The following is a 14,956-nucleotide window of genomic DNA, read 5'->3' as shown; positions in this document are numbered from 1 at the left end:
TTTTTTTTTAGACAAAGTTACACAGGCCAAATTTGACACAAGTGGTTCAGCGATTAAATCTTATTAATACTTCTAATTTTACAAACGTTTTTCTGTAAGTTCAAAACATGTAGGAGCCAGAGCCATTGAGGGTTTTTTTAGACAAAGTTACACAGGCCAAATTTGACACAAGTGGTTCAGCCCCCTCCCCTTAGACACTTTTGCAAAACTATGTTTTATGCTTATGCATGTCGTTTGCGCCGGAACAAGTGGTTTCATAGAAATTAAAAGTAGGTAGTAAGTACATCGTTAATAGGAGAGCTTACCTTTCCAAAGCTGCCTTTCCCGAGAACTTTGAGGAGTTGAAAGTCTTCCAGATCATACTTCCTAAACCTTGGAATAGTTGTGGCGGGTGTTATGTTGGCCTGTGACTGACTGGAACGCGAGTGTCGACACTGTTTCGAATGGTGACTAGATTCCCCTTGTCCGTTGTCCAGACTCAGCTTATTGTTACTCAGACGCCTGGGCGGTGTACTCGTATCTGAGGAGAAATATTTCCGAGTCATTTTCGAATCGTAGTGGTACACATTGGTCAAAGGGTTAATAAATTCCGCCTCACGATTGTTGATTTGTAAACAAGTGTGATAGAATAAAGCCATTGTGGAACGGGGGCGGTGATGGATTGAAAGTTCGATAACAAAGGTTTAAAACGTAACATAAATGTTAGGAACACAGAAATTGTTGAAAAAACAATGTCAAGAGAAAAATTGATTGATGATTTTGTTAAATAACACTGAAATAAAAAAGAAGAACCGTTAGGTAATTAAGTTAGTTAGTAAAAAAACTGGGAAGGCTTACGAGTAAGTACGTCCAGTCGACTGATTTGTTTACAAAACAAAGAAAATAATTAAAAAGAAGAAGAAAAAAAAATATTTTATTTATTTATTAGTTTTATTGAAATGTTAAAGTGACAAGTTTGGAACTTGATGTAACTATGACAGCACTAATGACAAGGGGGGCGGTGATGGATTGAAAGTTCGATAACAAAGGTTTAAAACGTAACATAAATGTTAGGAACACAGAAATTGTTGAAAAAACAATGCCAAGAGAAAAATTTATTGATGATTTTGTTAAATAACACTGAAATAAAAAAGAAGAACCGTTAGGTAATTAGGTTAGTTAGTAAAAAACTGGGGAGGCTTACGAGTAAGCTGAAATAAAAAAGAAGAACCGTTAGGTAATTAAGTTAGTTAGTAAAAAAACTGGGAAGGCTTACGAGTAAGTACGTCCAGTCGACTGATTTGTTTACAAAACAAAGAAAATAATTAAAAAGAAGAAGAAAAAAAAAATCGGTACAAAGTTCCCAACTTTAAATTATTTACACACAATTTATCTCCCTCTCCCTTGAAAAATGTTATAAAAAACAATAAAGATCACACAAAATACGTAATATCGAACGATTAGTAAAATCTAAATGTTAGCAAAAAAAATATTTTAAGAAAAAAAAAATCGGTACAAAGTTCCCAACTTTAAATTATTTACACACAATTTATCTCCCTCTCCCTTGAAAAATGTTATAAAAAAAAACAATAAAGATCACACAAAATACGTAATATCGAACGATTAGTAAAATCAAAATGTTAGCAAAAAAATATTTGATTTATTTATTAGTTTTATTGAAATGTTAAAGTGACAAGTTTGGAACTTGATGTAACTATGACAGCACTAATGACAAGACCAACAAATAGTAACTATTGATTAACAATACCAAGAGGCTATCAAAAACAAAAGTGATAAAAATCTGGTTTAATACCGGGTGAACCAGAATGAAGTTCCCTGGGAGCTTGGGGTTAATAGACGTAGATTGTGCCCTAATATGTAGAATCAGACGGGGCTATTTTAAGTACCTATCTATCAATTTGGCGTCAACTATTTATCCTTGAAGTTTTGTCTAGACACATACCAAGAGGCTATCAAAAACAAAAGTGATAAAAATCTGGTTTAATACCGGGTGAACCAGAATGAAGTTCCCTGGGAGCTTGGGGTTGGTAGACGTAGATTGTGCCCTAATATGTAGAATCAGACGGGGCTATTTTAAGTATCTATCAATTTGGCGTCAACTATTTATCCTTGAAGTTTTGTCTAGACGTCCAGTGTGTCTACTGTTCAGGAATATTCAGGATAATGATGGAAATTCAAAGTCACAGGTCGAATTGAAAAAATAGTTTGAAAATATTTTCGCTGTTATTTTTAATCAAGAGAAGTAACGAAGAGTTTCCAATTTAAGTGTAAGAGAAGTATGTGTCGACCATGTTTTCTAGAGGTGAAAACATCAAGTAGGTATAATGTAGGTGCATTGTATGTGTGTGAATAAATTGTAAGTGTCCAAAATTAGCTTGGACGGGAATTCCTTCTTGTTTTGACTCTACAATTTATGGAGATATTAAAATTCCCAAAATATGCTTCATTCTACCTTCAAGAGAAAAACTGACCATTTTGGTAATTTTAATGTTCAATTATGTGATCATAGGGCGTCATCAATCTGTCCAGGGTTCGTGGAACCATCTAATAATTACATTTTTTATTAAATATTATTTTTTTATTGTGAAAATAAATAAATGACACATAGGTACTTTATTCTCGTTCGTGTTGTTTGCAGTTTCATTTTTTTTTTGTTCATCATTATTTTAATACATAGGTAGGTAGATATGTAGGTAATTTTTAAAATAATTTATCAGTCAAATTACCTTCTCTCCTGAGGCGTTTTAACATCACGCTGCCTGCAGTAATTCTCATTAAGTACCTACACTTTTTATAGTTGTTCGAGCCCTACACTAGTGCTAAAATTTGAGTTCAATTCTTCATTCAGTGATCTTTTTTGTTCATCATTATTTTAATACATAGGTAGGTAGATATGTAGGTAATTTTTAAAATAATTTATCAGTCAAATTACCTTCTCTCCTAAGGCGTTTTAACATCACGCTGCAGTAATTCTCATTAAGTACACTTTTTATAGTTGTTCGAGCCCTACACTAGTGCTAAAATTTGAGTTCAATTCTTCATTCAGTGATCCACTCTGTATAGGCCTCCCCAGCCAAATACAACCCAAGTGTTGAAGATGTGGATGATGATATTGAATCTGATTTCAAACATATCAAGATCAAGAAATACTCGACCAATAATGATGAGCTGCCCATTCCGTCTACTTATAATGCCAGGTAATTAAAAAATACCTCTCGATAGTGTCCCACTGGGACAATGTTCCAGTAAATCTAAACAAAGGTTTTTTGATGTGGTCAAGTTTACCATAACGAAAGACGTAACGATATTAAATTTGTTTCCAACTTTATGTCATTCATTAGGCAGTCTATACGTATAATTCCCAAACTCGGCAATGACATGGTTTGTAGTGCAGTATTCTGTGAAGAAATGAAGACCTATTCAGACACTTCTAAGGCCCGTTGCACACACACCGGTTTTGGACGACCGATTTTTTACCGGTCGTCCAATTCCAATAGTGACCGGCACCGATCACCGGTCGGCGTGTGTGCAAGGTCCCATTCCGACGTGTGCTTCACTATTGGAATTTGGACGACCGGTAAAAAAATCGGTCGTCCAAAACCGGTGTGTGGTGTTTGTGCAACGGGCCTAACTCACATTAACTTCGTCCAACCTGCGTGGGACTGGGACAACCCAGCAACACGCGATTGTTCAGAGTCCTCAAATTACCTTCTCTCCTAAGGCGTTTTAACATCACGCTGCAGTAATTCTCATTAAGTACACTTTTTATAGTTGTTCGAGCCCTACAATTCTTCATTCAGTGATCCACTCTGTATAGGCCAAAACCGACTTCAATATTTACCTGAGTGCAACAGTTGGGTATGGAATCTTCCATAGCCCACATGGCCACACGCCACAACAAAATAGGCTCCCTTGTCCCAAACCAAAGGTCGAAACCATTAGAGAAATGTTTAGCGCTTGGTGCAGGGAGTCTGGTCACTGTACGACCTTTAATTTCAGTGATCAATGGGGAACTGGTGCATTCAACGTGCTACCGCAGTTGCGTTGGTTTTGTTTGAACATTCATTGTATCCGTGGCCATAAGTGGAAGAACAAAGGACTCGTCTGTTTCGCATTCCTTAACTGACGGCAGTGTGTAGGTAATTACATATAGGTACCTATGGGTAAATGGTAAATGGCCTGCTTCTGAAAGTGTAGCCCATATCAGATCATATAGCCCAAGTCTTTCAAAATCACTACGAGTTTTCCTTCGTTTCCTTCTGAGTTTGGTCTGGATCACATTTATTGGACTACTCCTCTGCAAGGATTTTTTCCAGTCGGATATTTTCCTCAGACGTAACACTCGCGTGGTTTCATTGTTATTTGTTTTTACCACGGATCTATTTTCATCACACTTTAACTTTCCTTTTCGTTTCGAACGCGCGCATTTGGAAGCCCACGGTCTAGCAGGTTTGTACGCGTACGCGGCCTCTGGGGTAAAATGAAATTTCCGATGTGGAAACACGAAACAGGAGAACAAGTTGGGAGCGAAATACATCTTATTAGCGCGAAACCACTCTCGAAGTTTCATTAGTTTGAGAAGCACACTTTTCCAACCCATAATAGGTTTTGTTTATTACTATAAATACCGAGTAGTGACTGACGACTGATGAATGAACTACGTTCAGACTACGAGCATTTACAAATACGTTGCATGTTGTATAATAAAATAGTAAATAGGTATAGGTATACATTAAATTTCGTTATCATCCATTTGTTTTCATGATGATCTCATAAAGAATATTAGGCATTCGAAAGTGATTTGGCCTGATCTGTGATCGTCCAGGGCTCCAGGCGTGCTACATAAGTACTCGGGGTTTATGGATTTTGATTTTTACAAAGTTTGGTGAATTTTCTTAAGCTAATATATCAGTGTTGTTTTGTACAAAGCTTATGGTTAAAAATCACACTAATATATCAGTTTCTGGGGGTTGTTGAGTTTTATGGAGTTTTGACTGTATAATTGCTAAGGTCTTTAGTGACGGGGTTTTACCCTCCAGTTAGGCTGCCGCCTAAGGCCCGTTGCACACACACCGGTTTCGGACGACCGATTTAGCCCATATAGAGATTGTTCCATGTGACAGTCCCTTTCAGCAAATGTATGCAGTAACTCCATTTATGCAGGTATCCAATGCCTAAACGAAACTGCTACCAAGCTTGAGACTCCAAAGTTATATGTACCATGTTACATATTGTTACATATCATACCGTGTTAGGTCTGTTAGGTACTAAAAAATAAAGGAGGATTCAATGGGACTAAAGAGGTTCTCGAATTTCAAAGCTCTAATGGCTCTAATTATAAACGTTTTTTAATCACCCAATCAATATTCAACTACCTATTCTTTTTAGAAGATTTTTTTTTTCTCTTTGAAATTGGGTTTATCTCTCTGAATTCTGAATAGACTCAGAAAAAATTGATTTCAAATGATCTGAACCATGCTGCCAGTCTTATTGAACAAGACACAACGGCTGTTACTAGTCTCCCTCATTTATACCAAAGTGTTTTCTTGTTAGGGAAACCTTTGCAGTATACATCCCTGTACAAAAAGATGAAGGTAGAATTTGAAGCTTTGGCACACATTCAAATAAAATTGAATACAAAAATATAGTAAATAACATGAGTATGTAGCAGAGGTAGTGAGATGTTCAAAAGATTGGGGTAGTTTTTTTCAGTATCCAGTTTTTTCTCTGGTGGAATATTGTTGGATACAATTTTAGGCTTTCCTTTGGTTGTATTGGTCAAATTTGAATTTTGTTCAACTGAACTTCCATTTCCCAAACTCTTTTTTTCGTTTTTATTGGTGACTATTACACCAGCATCAGGTAAATGAACAGTATCATTTTTGTTTATTGTGTTGGTATTGTTTACATTGGATGGCTAAGTGTAGAATAGGATGGGCTAACAGACAGGCCCATGTCAAATTCTAGCCAGGTGGTCAGGGTTTATATTGTTTACATTGGATGGCTAAGTGTAGAATAGGATGGGCTAACAGACAGGCCCATGTCAAATTCTAGCCAGGTGGTCAGGGTTTAGAGGTCATAGGTCAAAAAGCTCGTGAAAGATGCCACGGACATAGTATAATTATACGGTATGTAGTATTAAAATGATACAATCTAAACTATTTACGCTTGTTACATGACATTGCATAAGTTTATATCGTACAGTGGCGATGCTATGGAGGTTACGTCTTCCACGGGAAACTTCAAGTAGTAAAACAAAGTAGACAAATGAATGGCGAAAGCTTAGTGGTTGGGATTTCTCATTAGTTGCTATGGAGTTTTCTTTATCACGAATATCACATTTATTCAACTCTTTTTCCTTTTTCTGGGTTACAGAACTACTACTAGATTCGCTGGACGATCGTTCAATGCTCTTAAAATATCTTTCATTGATTTCAATGAGGGGAACAAGTTTTTTGTAATCATGTTTGTTATCTTTAACAGATCTAGTTTTTCTATTTTTTAACTTTTTACTTTTAGGTTTCAATGTTAAAAGAGCACCACTGCTTCTTCTACGTCCTTTAGCTCTGTCTATTTCTTCACTCGATAATTCCTGCATGACTAATGAATCAAGAATGTCTGATTCTATCTTAAGCATTTCCTCTGACTTTCTCCTTCCAGCATTATTATTTATTACAGTTAAGTGATTCTGATCAGAAGATTCTTCTTCAGATGTAACTTGAGCTACTTTTATCCCAATAGATGTGTGTCTTTTAATGGCCCCTCCCCTTGCAAGTCTTTCCTCTCTTTCCTTCCTATAATCTTCCACCGGTGCACCATCATCTTTCGTATCTTTGATTGTAAACTTTTCAACAAGCAATTCACCAGGTGTTTTGTTCCGCTGTTCTTTTTTATTATTTAATCGAACGACTGTTCGTCCCCTATGAATGATTCCATACGTTGCTTCTGAACGATATTTTTCTGCTTTACCACGAGGTGTCGTTAAGTCGAACTTCGAAGTATCAACTAAGATTGGTCTACTGTAGGGAGAATTGTAGATCCGACTGTAGCTGGATTCGGTGATAGGTTGTAACATAGGGGCAAAAGATCTCGAAGATGAACTATAATTTGAGGTGGGTGGAGTCCTTTGAGGGTAGGGTGATGAATAAGTTGACCCGTAATACATTTTCAGTTGTACTTTCACAAAAGAAACAACGGTATATTATTTTGTTTTATTATAAAATAATTTAAACACACGATACTAATCTCATTTTAACTATCAAAAGATCTCGAAGATGAACTATAATTTGAGGTGGGCGGAGTCCTTTGAGGGTAGGGTGATGAATAAGTTGACCCGTAATACATTTTAAGTTGTACTTTCAAAAAAGAAACAACGGTATATTATTTTGTTTTATTATAAAATAATTTAAACGCACGATACTAATCTCATTTTAACTAGTCCTGCCGTAATTTGCAACGAAAATAGCGATGCTTCCGAATGGTCCAAAAATTAGAATCATGTAAATGTACCCTTGTACGAAAAATCATCACCTCAATAAAAAAGTGAAAGTTAAACATTTATAGAAAAGAACAATTTACGTTAGATACTGACGTTAATATTAACTTAAAAATTATATTATTTATTTCTAATTCACAAACAATGACTAGATAAGATGCAAAAGTTAAACAAAATTACACAATCACAGTTATTAATTTTTGACTTCTTTCAATGTTAAAAAAAAAGAAAAAAAAAAAAACATGATTCTGGGATAAATTTCCACATCACTGTATTAAAATGTCTCTCCTGAAAAGTAGCAAAAATCACATAGGCCATTCTTCTTGGGAATGATTCATATATTGTGTTGGTATAATTTTTATTGTTTTCAGTCTGCTTCTCATTTTGCAATACTTTTTCACCACCAAGATTATCTGATGAAAAAGCATGAGATGTCCCGGTAAGTATAATACTAGATTGTGATTTTCTTAGTGGTGGAGCAGGCATCATCTTCGGTCCTGCTATTACCAGTCTTTACACTCACTTCAATAATCTTGCGTACATTTGTCGGGCACACCAAGTTGTAAAGGAAGGATATGAATGGAGTCAGGAGAAACTATGTTTAACGATATTCTCGGCTGCTAACTACTGTAGTGAATGCAGAAACCAAGGTGCCATCATGAAACTGAACAGGAATAGTACGAATCCAATATTTAAACAATATCTCGGACAAACTTATCCACCCTCACCTGATACAGGGGATGCTGGCAGTGATCTCACCACATATAACTCTGTACGACCTTTAATTACCCTCTTCAGTGCCAGAGAAAATAATGCTCTTTGAGATGCAATCTATTTTTACAAAGTTTGGTGAATTTTCTTAAGCTAATATATCAGTGTTGTTTTGTACAAAGCTTATGGTTAAAAATCACACTAATATATCTTTTTCACGGTAGATTTCTTTTCTTTTGCAGACTCTTTGGGTTTTTTCGATTTTTTCACAGACTTGATTTGAGGAGCATTAGCTTTGTCAAGATTTTCTTCAGAGGAAGACGATTCCTTCTTGGCTGCTTCTTCGATACGAGATTTTTTCTTCTTTTTTATAGTATTTTCTTTCTTTTTGTCGGTTTCATTCTTTGTTTTATCTGACGAATTCTTTTCAACTTTTGTCACCAACGGTTTCTTGGAAACTTTGGGTGTTTTTACACCATTAGATACTTCAGAATTTGACTTTACGGAAATTTTATCCGGAGTTTCTCTTGGTGTTTTAAGAGTTTTATCCGGAGTTTCTCTTGGTGTTTTGAGAGACTTATCTGGAGTTTCTCTAGGCGTTTTGAGAGTTTTATCTGGAGTTTCTCTTGGTGTATTGAGAGTTTTATCTGGAGTTTCTCTCGGTGTTTTGAGTGTTTTATCTGGAGTTTCTCTTGGTGTTTTGAGAGTTCTCTTGGGAATTTGAGACAAATAGTTTCGCTTTTATCGTAAGTAGGGGAAAATTGAATAGTTGTGGAAGATGACAACATACATAGCTCTATACAAGTTGGGCTCAGACGAATGTGAAATTGATTCATATATAGTTTCGCTTTTATCGTAAGTAGGGGAAAATTGAATAGTTGTGGAAGATGACAACATACATAGCTCTCTATACAAGTTGGGCTCAGACGAGTGTGAAATAAAACTTTCAACGAAAACTACGGAGGGACAGGAAAACATCAAAACTAATCGTCAATCAATATTGGAATAGTTTATTGATCATGTACTGGAATTTTGACCTTTGAGCTCATTAGAATTTATCATGTAAGTGCATGACATTTTTAGATTGTCTATTTTAGGTCAATATTACTGGAATTTTGACCTTTGAGCTCATTAGAATTTATCATGTAAGTGCATGACATTTTTAGATTGTCTATTTTAGGTCAATATTATATTATTATTATTGTGTCATTTGCGGCAACCTCGATAGGCAATCATTTCGATGAGTTGTTTGTCATTTTTTGGGATAATGCTTTTGATGAAAATTGAGATTTTTTGGGCAAGTCCTACCAGGAATTGCTAATATGGGGCGAATTTCTGGGTAGATTTTTTCCCAATAGTATCTCTATTGCGTTTGAACGACCATTTTCCAACACCATCAGTAGAAAAATTTGAAGCCGAATATTTTTTTTTTTCATTTATTTTACCTATAACATAACAACTTATTAGTCAGAATATGATCGAAACTCACCAGTTTCAATATCCTCCAGATCATATCATTTCGATGAGTTGTTTGTCATTTTTTGGGATAATGCTTTTGATGAAAATTGAGATTTTTTGGGCAAGTCCTACCAGGAATTGCTAAAATGGGGCGAATTTCTGGGTAGATTTTTTTTTTTCCAATAGTATCTCTATTGCGTTTGAACGACCATTTTTCAACACCATCAGTAGAAAAATTTGAAGCCGAATAATTTTTTTCATTTATTTTACCTATAACATAACAACTTATTAGTCAGAATATGATCGAAACTCACCAGTTTCAATATCGTCCAGATCATAAAGCCCAAGTCTTTCAAAATCACTACGAGTTTTCCTTCGTTTCCTTCTGAGTTTGGTCTGGATCACATTTATTGGACTACTCCTCTGCAAGGATTTTTTCCAGTCGGATATTTTCCTCAGACGTAACACTCGCGTGGTTTCATTGTTATTTGTTTTTACCACGGATCTATTTTCATCACACTTTAACTTTCCTTTTCGTTTCGAACGCGCGCATTTGGAAGCCCACGGTCTAGCAGGTTTGTACGCGTACGCGGCCTCTGGGGTAAAATGAAATTTCCGATGTGGAAACACGAAACAGGAGAACAAGTTGGGAGCGAAATACATCTTATTAGCGCGAAACCACTGTCGAAGTTTCATTAGTTTGAGAAGCACACTTTTCCAACCCATAATAGGTTTTGTTTACTACTATAAATACCGAGTAGTGACTGACGACTGATGAATGAACTACGTTCAGACTACGAGCATTTACAAATACGTTGCATGTTGTATAATAAAATAGTAAATAGGTATAGGTATACATTAAATTTCGTTATCATCCATTTGTTTTCATGATGATCTCATAAAGAATATTAGGCATTCGAAAGTGATTTGGCCTGATCTGTGATCGTCCAGGGCTCCAGGCGTGCTACATAGGTACTCGGGGTTTATGGATTTTGAAAATCCGAGTTCCATATATGAGAATCTCGATTTCCAAATACAAATATTTGTATTTTATTAGTAGGGATGTCCCCCAGCCTCAGGCGTCTGGTAAAGAAAGAAAAGAAAAACAGCAAAATGCAATAATGGAAGAAAAACACAGAAAGTCATCAATCTGTTAGTTGGGGTGAAAATTGTTTTCTCATCAATGATGATGGAATGAAAGATCATCCATGTGTTAGCAGCTCGAATTTAATTATCTCTCGAGAGCGCGGATTTTGCCAAAATGAAAACGCCAAGACCTCTGTGTATGTGTTGTGTTTGAATTCGAGTAACTTCATCTGATACAATTTTAAAGATGAAGACATCATGGATGTATACAGGGTGTTCAATCAATGTGGAATTGGGGAGGGGGATTTTCATCTCAAAGTTCAAAATCATTTCACGTTCTCGAATTTCAAAGCTCTAATGGCTCTAATTATAAACGTTTTTTAATCACCCAATCAATATTCAACTACCTATTCTTTTTAGAAGACATTTTTTTTCTCTTTGAAATTGGGTTTATCTCTCTGAATTCTGAATAGAGTCAGAAAAAATTGATTTCAAATGATCTGAACCATGCTGCCAGTCTTTTTGAACAAGACACAACGGCTGTTACTAGTCCCCCTCATTTATACCAAAGTGTTTTCTTGTTAGAGAAACCTTTGCAGTATACATCCCTGTACAAAAAGATGAAGGTAGAATTTGAAGCTTTGGCACACATTCAAATAAAATTGAATACAAAAATATAGTAAATAACACAAGTATGTAGCAGAGGTAGTGAGGTAGGTACAAATAAATAATTTATTGTTTACATTGGATGGCTAAGTGTAGAATAGGATGGGCTAACAGACAGGCCCATGTCAAATTCTAGCCAGGTGGTCAGGGTTTAGTTTAGAGGTCATAGGTCAAAAAGCTCGTGAAAGATGCCACGGACATAGTATAATTATACGGTATGTAGTATTAAAATGATACAATCTAAACTATTTACGCTTGTTACATGACATTGCATAAGTTTATATCGTACAGTGGCGATGCTATGGAGGTTACGTCTTCCACGGGAAACTTCAAGTAGTAAAACAAAGTAGACAAATGAATGGCGAAAGAAACAAAAGAATGATCAGTGGCATTTTGCTAAATAAACAAGGAAGTTTTCACGACAATTCATACGAAACAAAGAGGGCGATTTTAGATTCTCTACAATCCGTACCCATGGCGAAAGAAACAAAAGAATGATCAGTGGCATTTTGCTAAATAAACAAGGAAGTTTTCACGACAATTCATACGAAACAAAGAGGGCAATTTTAGATTCTCTACAATCCCTACCTATTAAATTTTGCAATTAGATATCCCAATTTAGCACGTGAAGTGCGTACGTTGCAGAACAGTTTTCAAGTTCAAATTACCCGTAAACATATTTGAGACGTGTATTTACTAATAAAGTAGGAAAAAATTCTCACAGTAATCGCCCAAGAAACATTTTGCAATTAGATATCCCAATTTAGCACGTGAAGTGCGTACGTTGCAGAACAGTTTTCAAGTTCAAATTACCCGTAAACATATTTGGGACGTGTATTTACTAATAAAGTAGGAAAAAATTCTCACAGTAATCGCCCAAAAAATGAGTTTTATGCATTCATTAGTTACAGTTTATCTGATGTTTTTAATGAAGCAGTCGAAACAATAATGTGACTCATTCAAGATTGTTGGTTCTTCTAAGTAAATATGTGTCGTGTAGTAGGACTTGTTATTATAGCTCTAGTTGTGTTTAGAAGAATTTGAAACATTGTTCTTTGACCTACATATGTATATTGAGTTTAATGACCAATATTATCTTTTCCAAGAGCGAAGATGGTCAGAGACATCATCGATCATTGTAAACGAACTCAACATTTCGTAGAAACAGCTCACCCGGGGACTTTGTCCCCAACAAGAGTTCAACAAACTCAATATTTTCCATGGGTAGGAAACTAGATATTGGATATTGTACCGTAGACAAAATAAAAATTATCAATCAATATGTTGCAAAGAATTTGCCTAAAGGATAACACTTTTCGTAGAAACAGCTCACCCGGGGACTTTGTCCCCAACAAGAGTTCAACAAACTCAATATTTTCCATGGGTAGGAAACTAGATATTGTACCATAGACAAAATAAAAATTATCAATCAATATGTTGCAAAGAATTTGCCTAAAGGATAAGACGCGACGTGACAGTAATAAAATATGTAACTACTTTCTGAACAAGACCGAAATCACGCCTATCCCACTCAAAACACTTTTGGTACAGATAACTTTCAATTAAAACTATAATCAGATAATCTCGGAGTATGTACTATATGAGAGTGTATAACGAAGTACTTTCTGAACAAGACCGAAATCACGCCTATCCCACTCAAAACACTTTTGGTACAGATAACTTTCAATTAAAACTATAATCAGATAATCCCGGAGTATGTACTATATGAGAGTGTATAACGAAGTGTTTCACGTTTAGAGAGAGCTAGAGAGAGCTCTGGTTTCCCTTCAGGGGCCTACCCTGATTTCGGCCTTGCTCTTTTGAGCTATAGAAAGACACTTACCTCTTTTCAGAGAGGTTAACGCTTCTACCACTAGTTTCTGATTGACTCCACATAAATTTGGCATTAGTTTTTCACACTTCCGATGGCAGTTTACGTCACAGTCTAAAATGAACGTGGGTTTGTTTAGAACAGAAAGAAACAGAAGAAAAACTAAACAAACGACAGTTACATTTTTTTCCTCTGAGAGTAAACCAGGTGAGCAATTATCCAGCTATCTGAACCAATTACGAAGTAGAGAAAAAATGAGTCCAGTCTATTTAACAAGTATCATCCAAATTACATTGGAACCTAAGCTCTAAAATCCTCTAGTATTGTACATGGTTGATTAGAAAACTACTTTTAGTTTTTGAGTGTAAAAAAAGCAAAAGTTTCCAAATCTCAATTTGCAACACCACTCGGGAAAAAAAAAGTCCTTTCATCTCAATTTGGTATTGGTAAAGGTAGGGCCATCGGCTTTAATAAACGCCCTTGGTCACTGCGACCTGGTTAGATCTTTTGTGACAAATCTCAATTTGCAACACCACTCGGAAAAAAAAATTAGTCCTTTCAAGAGCTAGAATGTAGATGCAATTAGGATATAAAAGCAGAAGGGTATCAAAACAATGTTAGTAGGGTACACTAATGTTAATATGCTTTCTGTACCCTGTTTACAAGCAGCTCTACTGGGGTTGGACGAGATTCCAGAGTCATTAGAGGACGTACTGGTTCGGAATGATCCAGCATCTTCTTGACCCGATGGCATACCACAACTGCAGGTACAGGAACTCGAACTATATTCTTCTCCTGATGATTCATCTCCTGAAGATGAACTTGCCTCATCACCACTGGAACTTTCTTCTTCACTAGACGGAGTTTTGTCTTTTTCAGGTTTCTCAACAGGATCTTTTGCTCCTGAATCTTCTTTTGGCTCGCCAGCCTTTGGATCATTGTTCGACGAATCTTTATTGGATTTCTTCTTGGTTATATCTTTGGATATCTTTTTCACGGTAGATTTCTTTTCTTTTGCAGACTCTTTGGGTTTTTTCGATTTTTTCACAGACTTGATTTGAGGAGCATTAGCATTGTCAAGATTTTCTTCGGAAGAAGACGATTCCTTCTTGGCTGCTCCTTCGATACGAGATCTTTTCTTCTTTTTTATAGTATTTTCTTTCTTTTTGTCGGTTTCATTCTTTGTTTTATCTGACGAATTCTTTTCAACTTTTGTCACCAACGGTTTCTTGGAAACTTTGGGTGTTTTTACACCATTAGATACTTCAGAATTTGACTTTACGGAAATTTTATCCGGAGTTTCTCTTGGTGTCTTGAGAGACTTATCTGGAGTTTCTCTAGGCGTTTTGAGAGTTTTATCTGGAGTTTCTCTTGGTGTTTTGAGAGTTCTATCTGGAGTTTCTCTTGGTGTTTTGAGAGTTCTATCTGGAGTTTTTCTCGGTGTTATGAGTGTTTTATCTGGAGTTTCTCTTGGTGTGTTGAGAGTTTTATCTGGGGTTTCTCTTGGTGTTTTGAGAGTTTTTTCTGGAGTATCCCTCGGTGTATTGACAATTAGTTCTATCTGGAGTTTTTCTCGGTGTTATGAGTGTTTTATCTGGAGTTTCTCTTGGTGTGTTGAGAGTTTTATCTGGGGTTTCTCTTAGTGTTTTGAGAGTTTTTTCTGGCGTATCCCTCGGTGTATAATTTTCTGGAGTATCCCTCGGTGTTTG

The 14,956-nt window shown here is 35.9% G+C and overlaps 1 protein-coding gene and 1 long non-coding RNA gene across 3 annotated transcripts in view; both read right to left on the bottom strand.

Moving 5' to 3' along the window:
• LOC103513019 (putative protein kinase C delta type homolog) overlaps positions 1-14,956 on the bottom strand; it is a 34,679-nt gene that overhangs the window by 5,916 nt on the left and 13,807 nt on the right. For both annotated transcript variants that reach the window (XM_026826331.1, XM_026826330.1), the window contains exons 8-9: positions 13,260-13,361; positions 306-520 (exon numbers count right to left, since the gene is read on the bottom strand). In XM_026826331.1, coding sequence (XP_026682132.1) covers positions 306-520; positions 13,260-13,361 — 317 coding nt within the window. The remainder of the gene's footprint in view (positions 1-305; positions 521-13,259; positions 13,362-14,956) is intronic.
• Positions 3,824-8,410, bottom strand: LOC113468979. The gene is made up of 2 exons (XR_003392541.1): positions 8,275-8,410; positions 3,824-3,987 (listed from the first exon to the last, which is right to left on the bottom strand). It is a non-coding gene; the product is annotated as an uncharacterized LOC113468979 (long non-coding RNA).

Source organism: Diaphorina citri, unplaced genomic scaffold (genome assembly GCF_000475195.1).
Source record: "Diaphorina citri unplaced genomic scaffold, Diaci psyllid genome assembly version 1.1 scaffold912, whole genome shotgun sequence".
Classification (NCBI taxonomy): domain Eukaryota; kingdom Metazoa; phylum Arthropoda; class Insecta; order Hemiptera; family Psyllidae; genus Diaphorina; species Diaphorina citri.
Note: the sequence above shows the minus strand (reverse complement) of the source record. Positions and strands in the feature narration are given on the sequence as shown.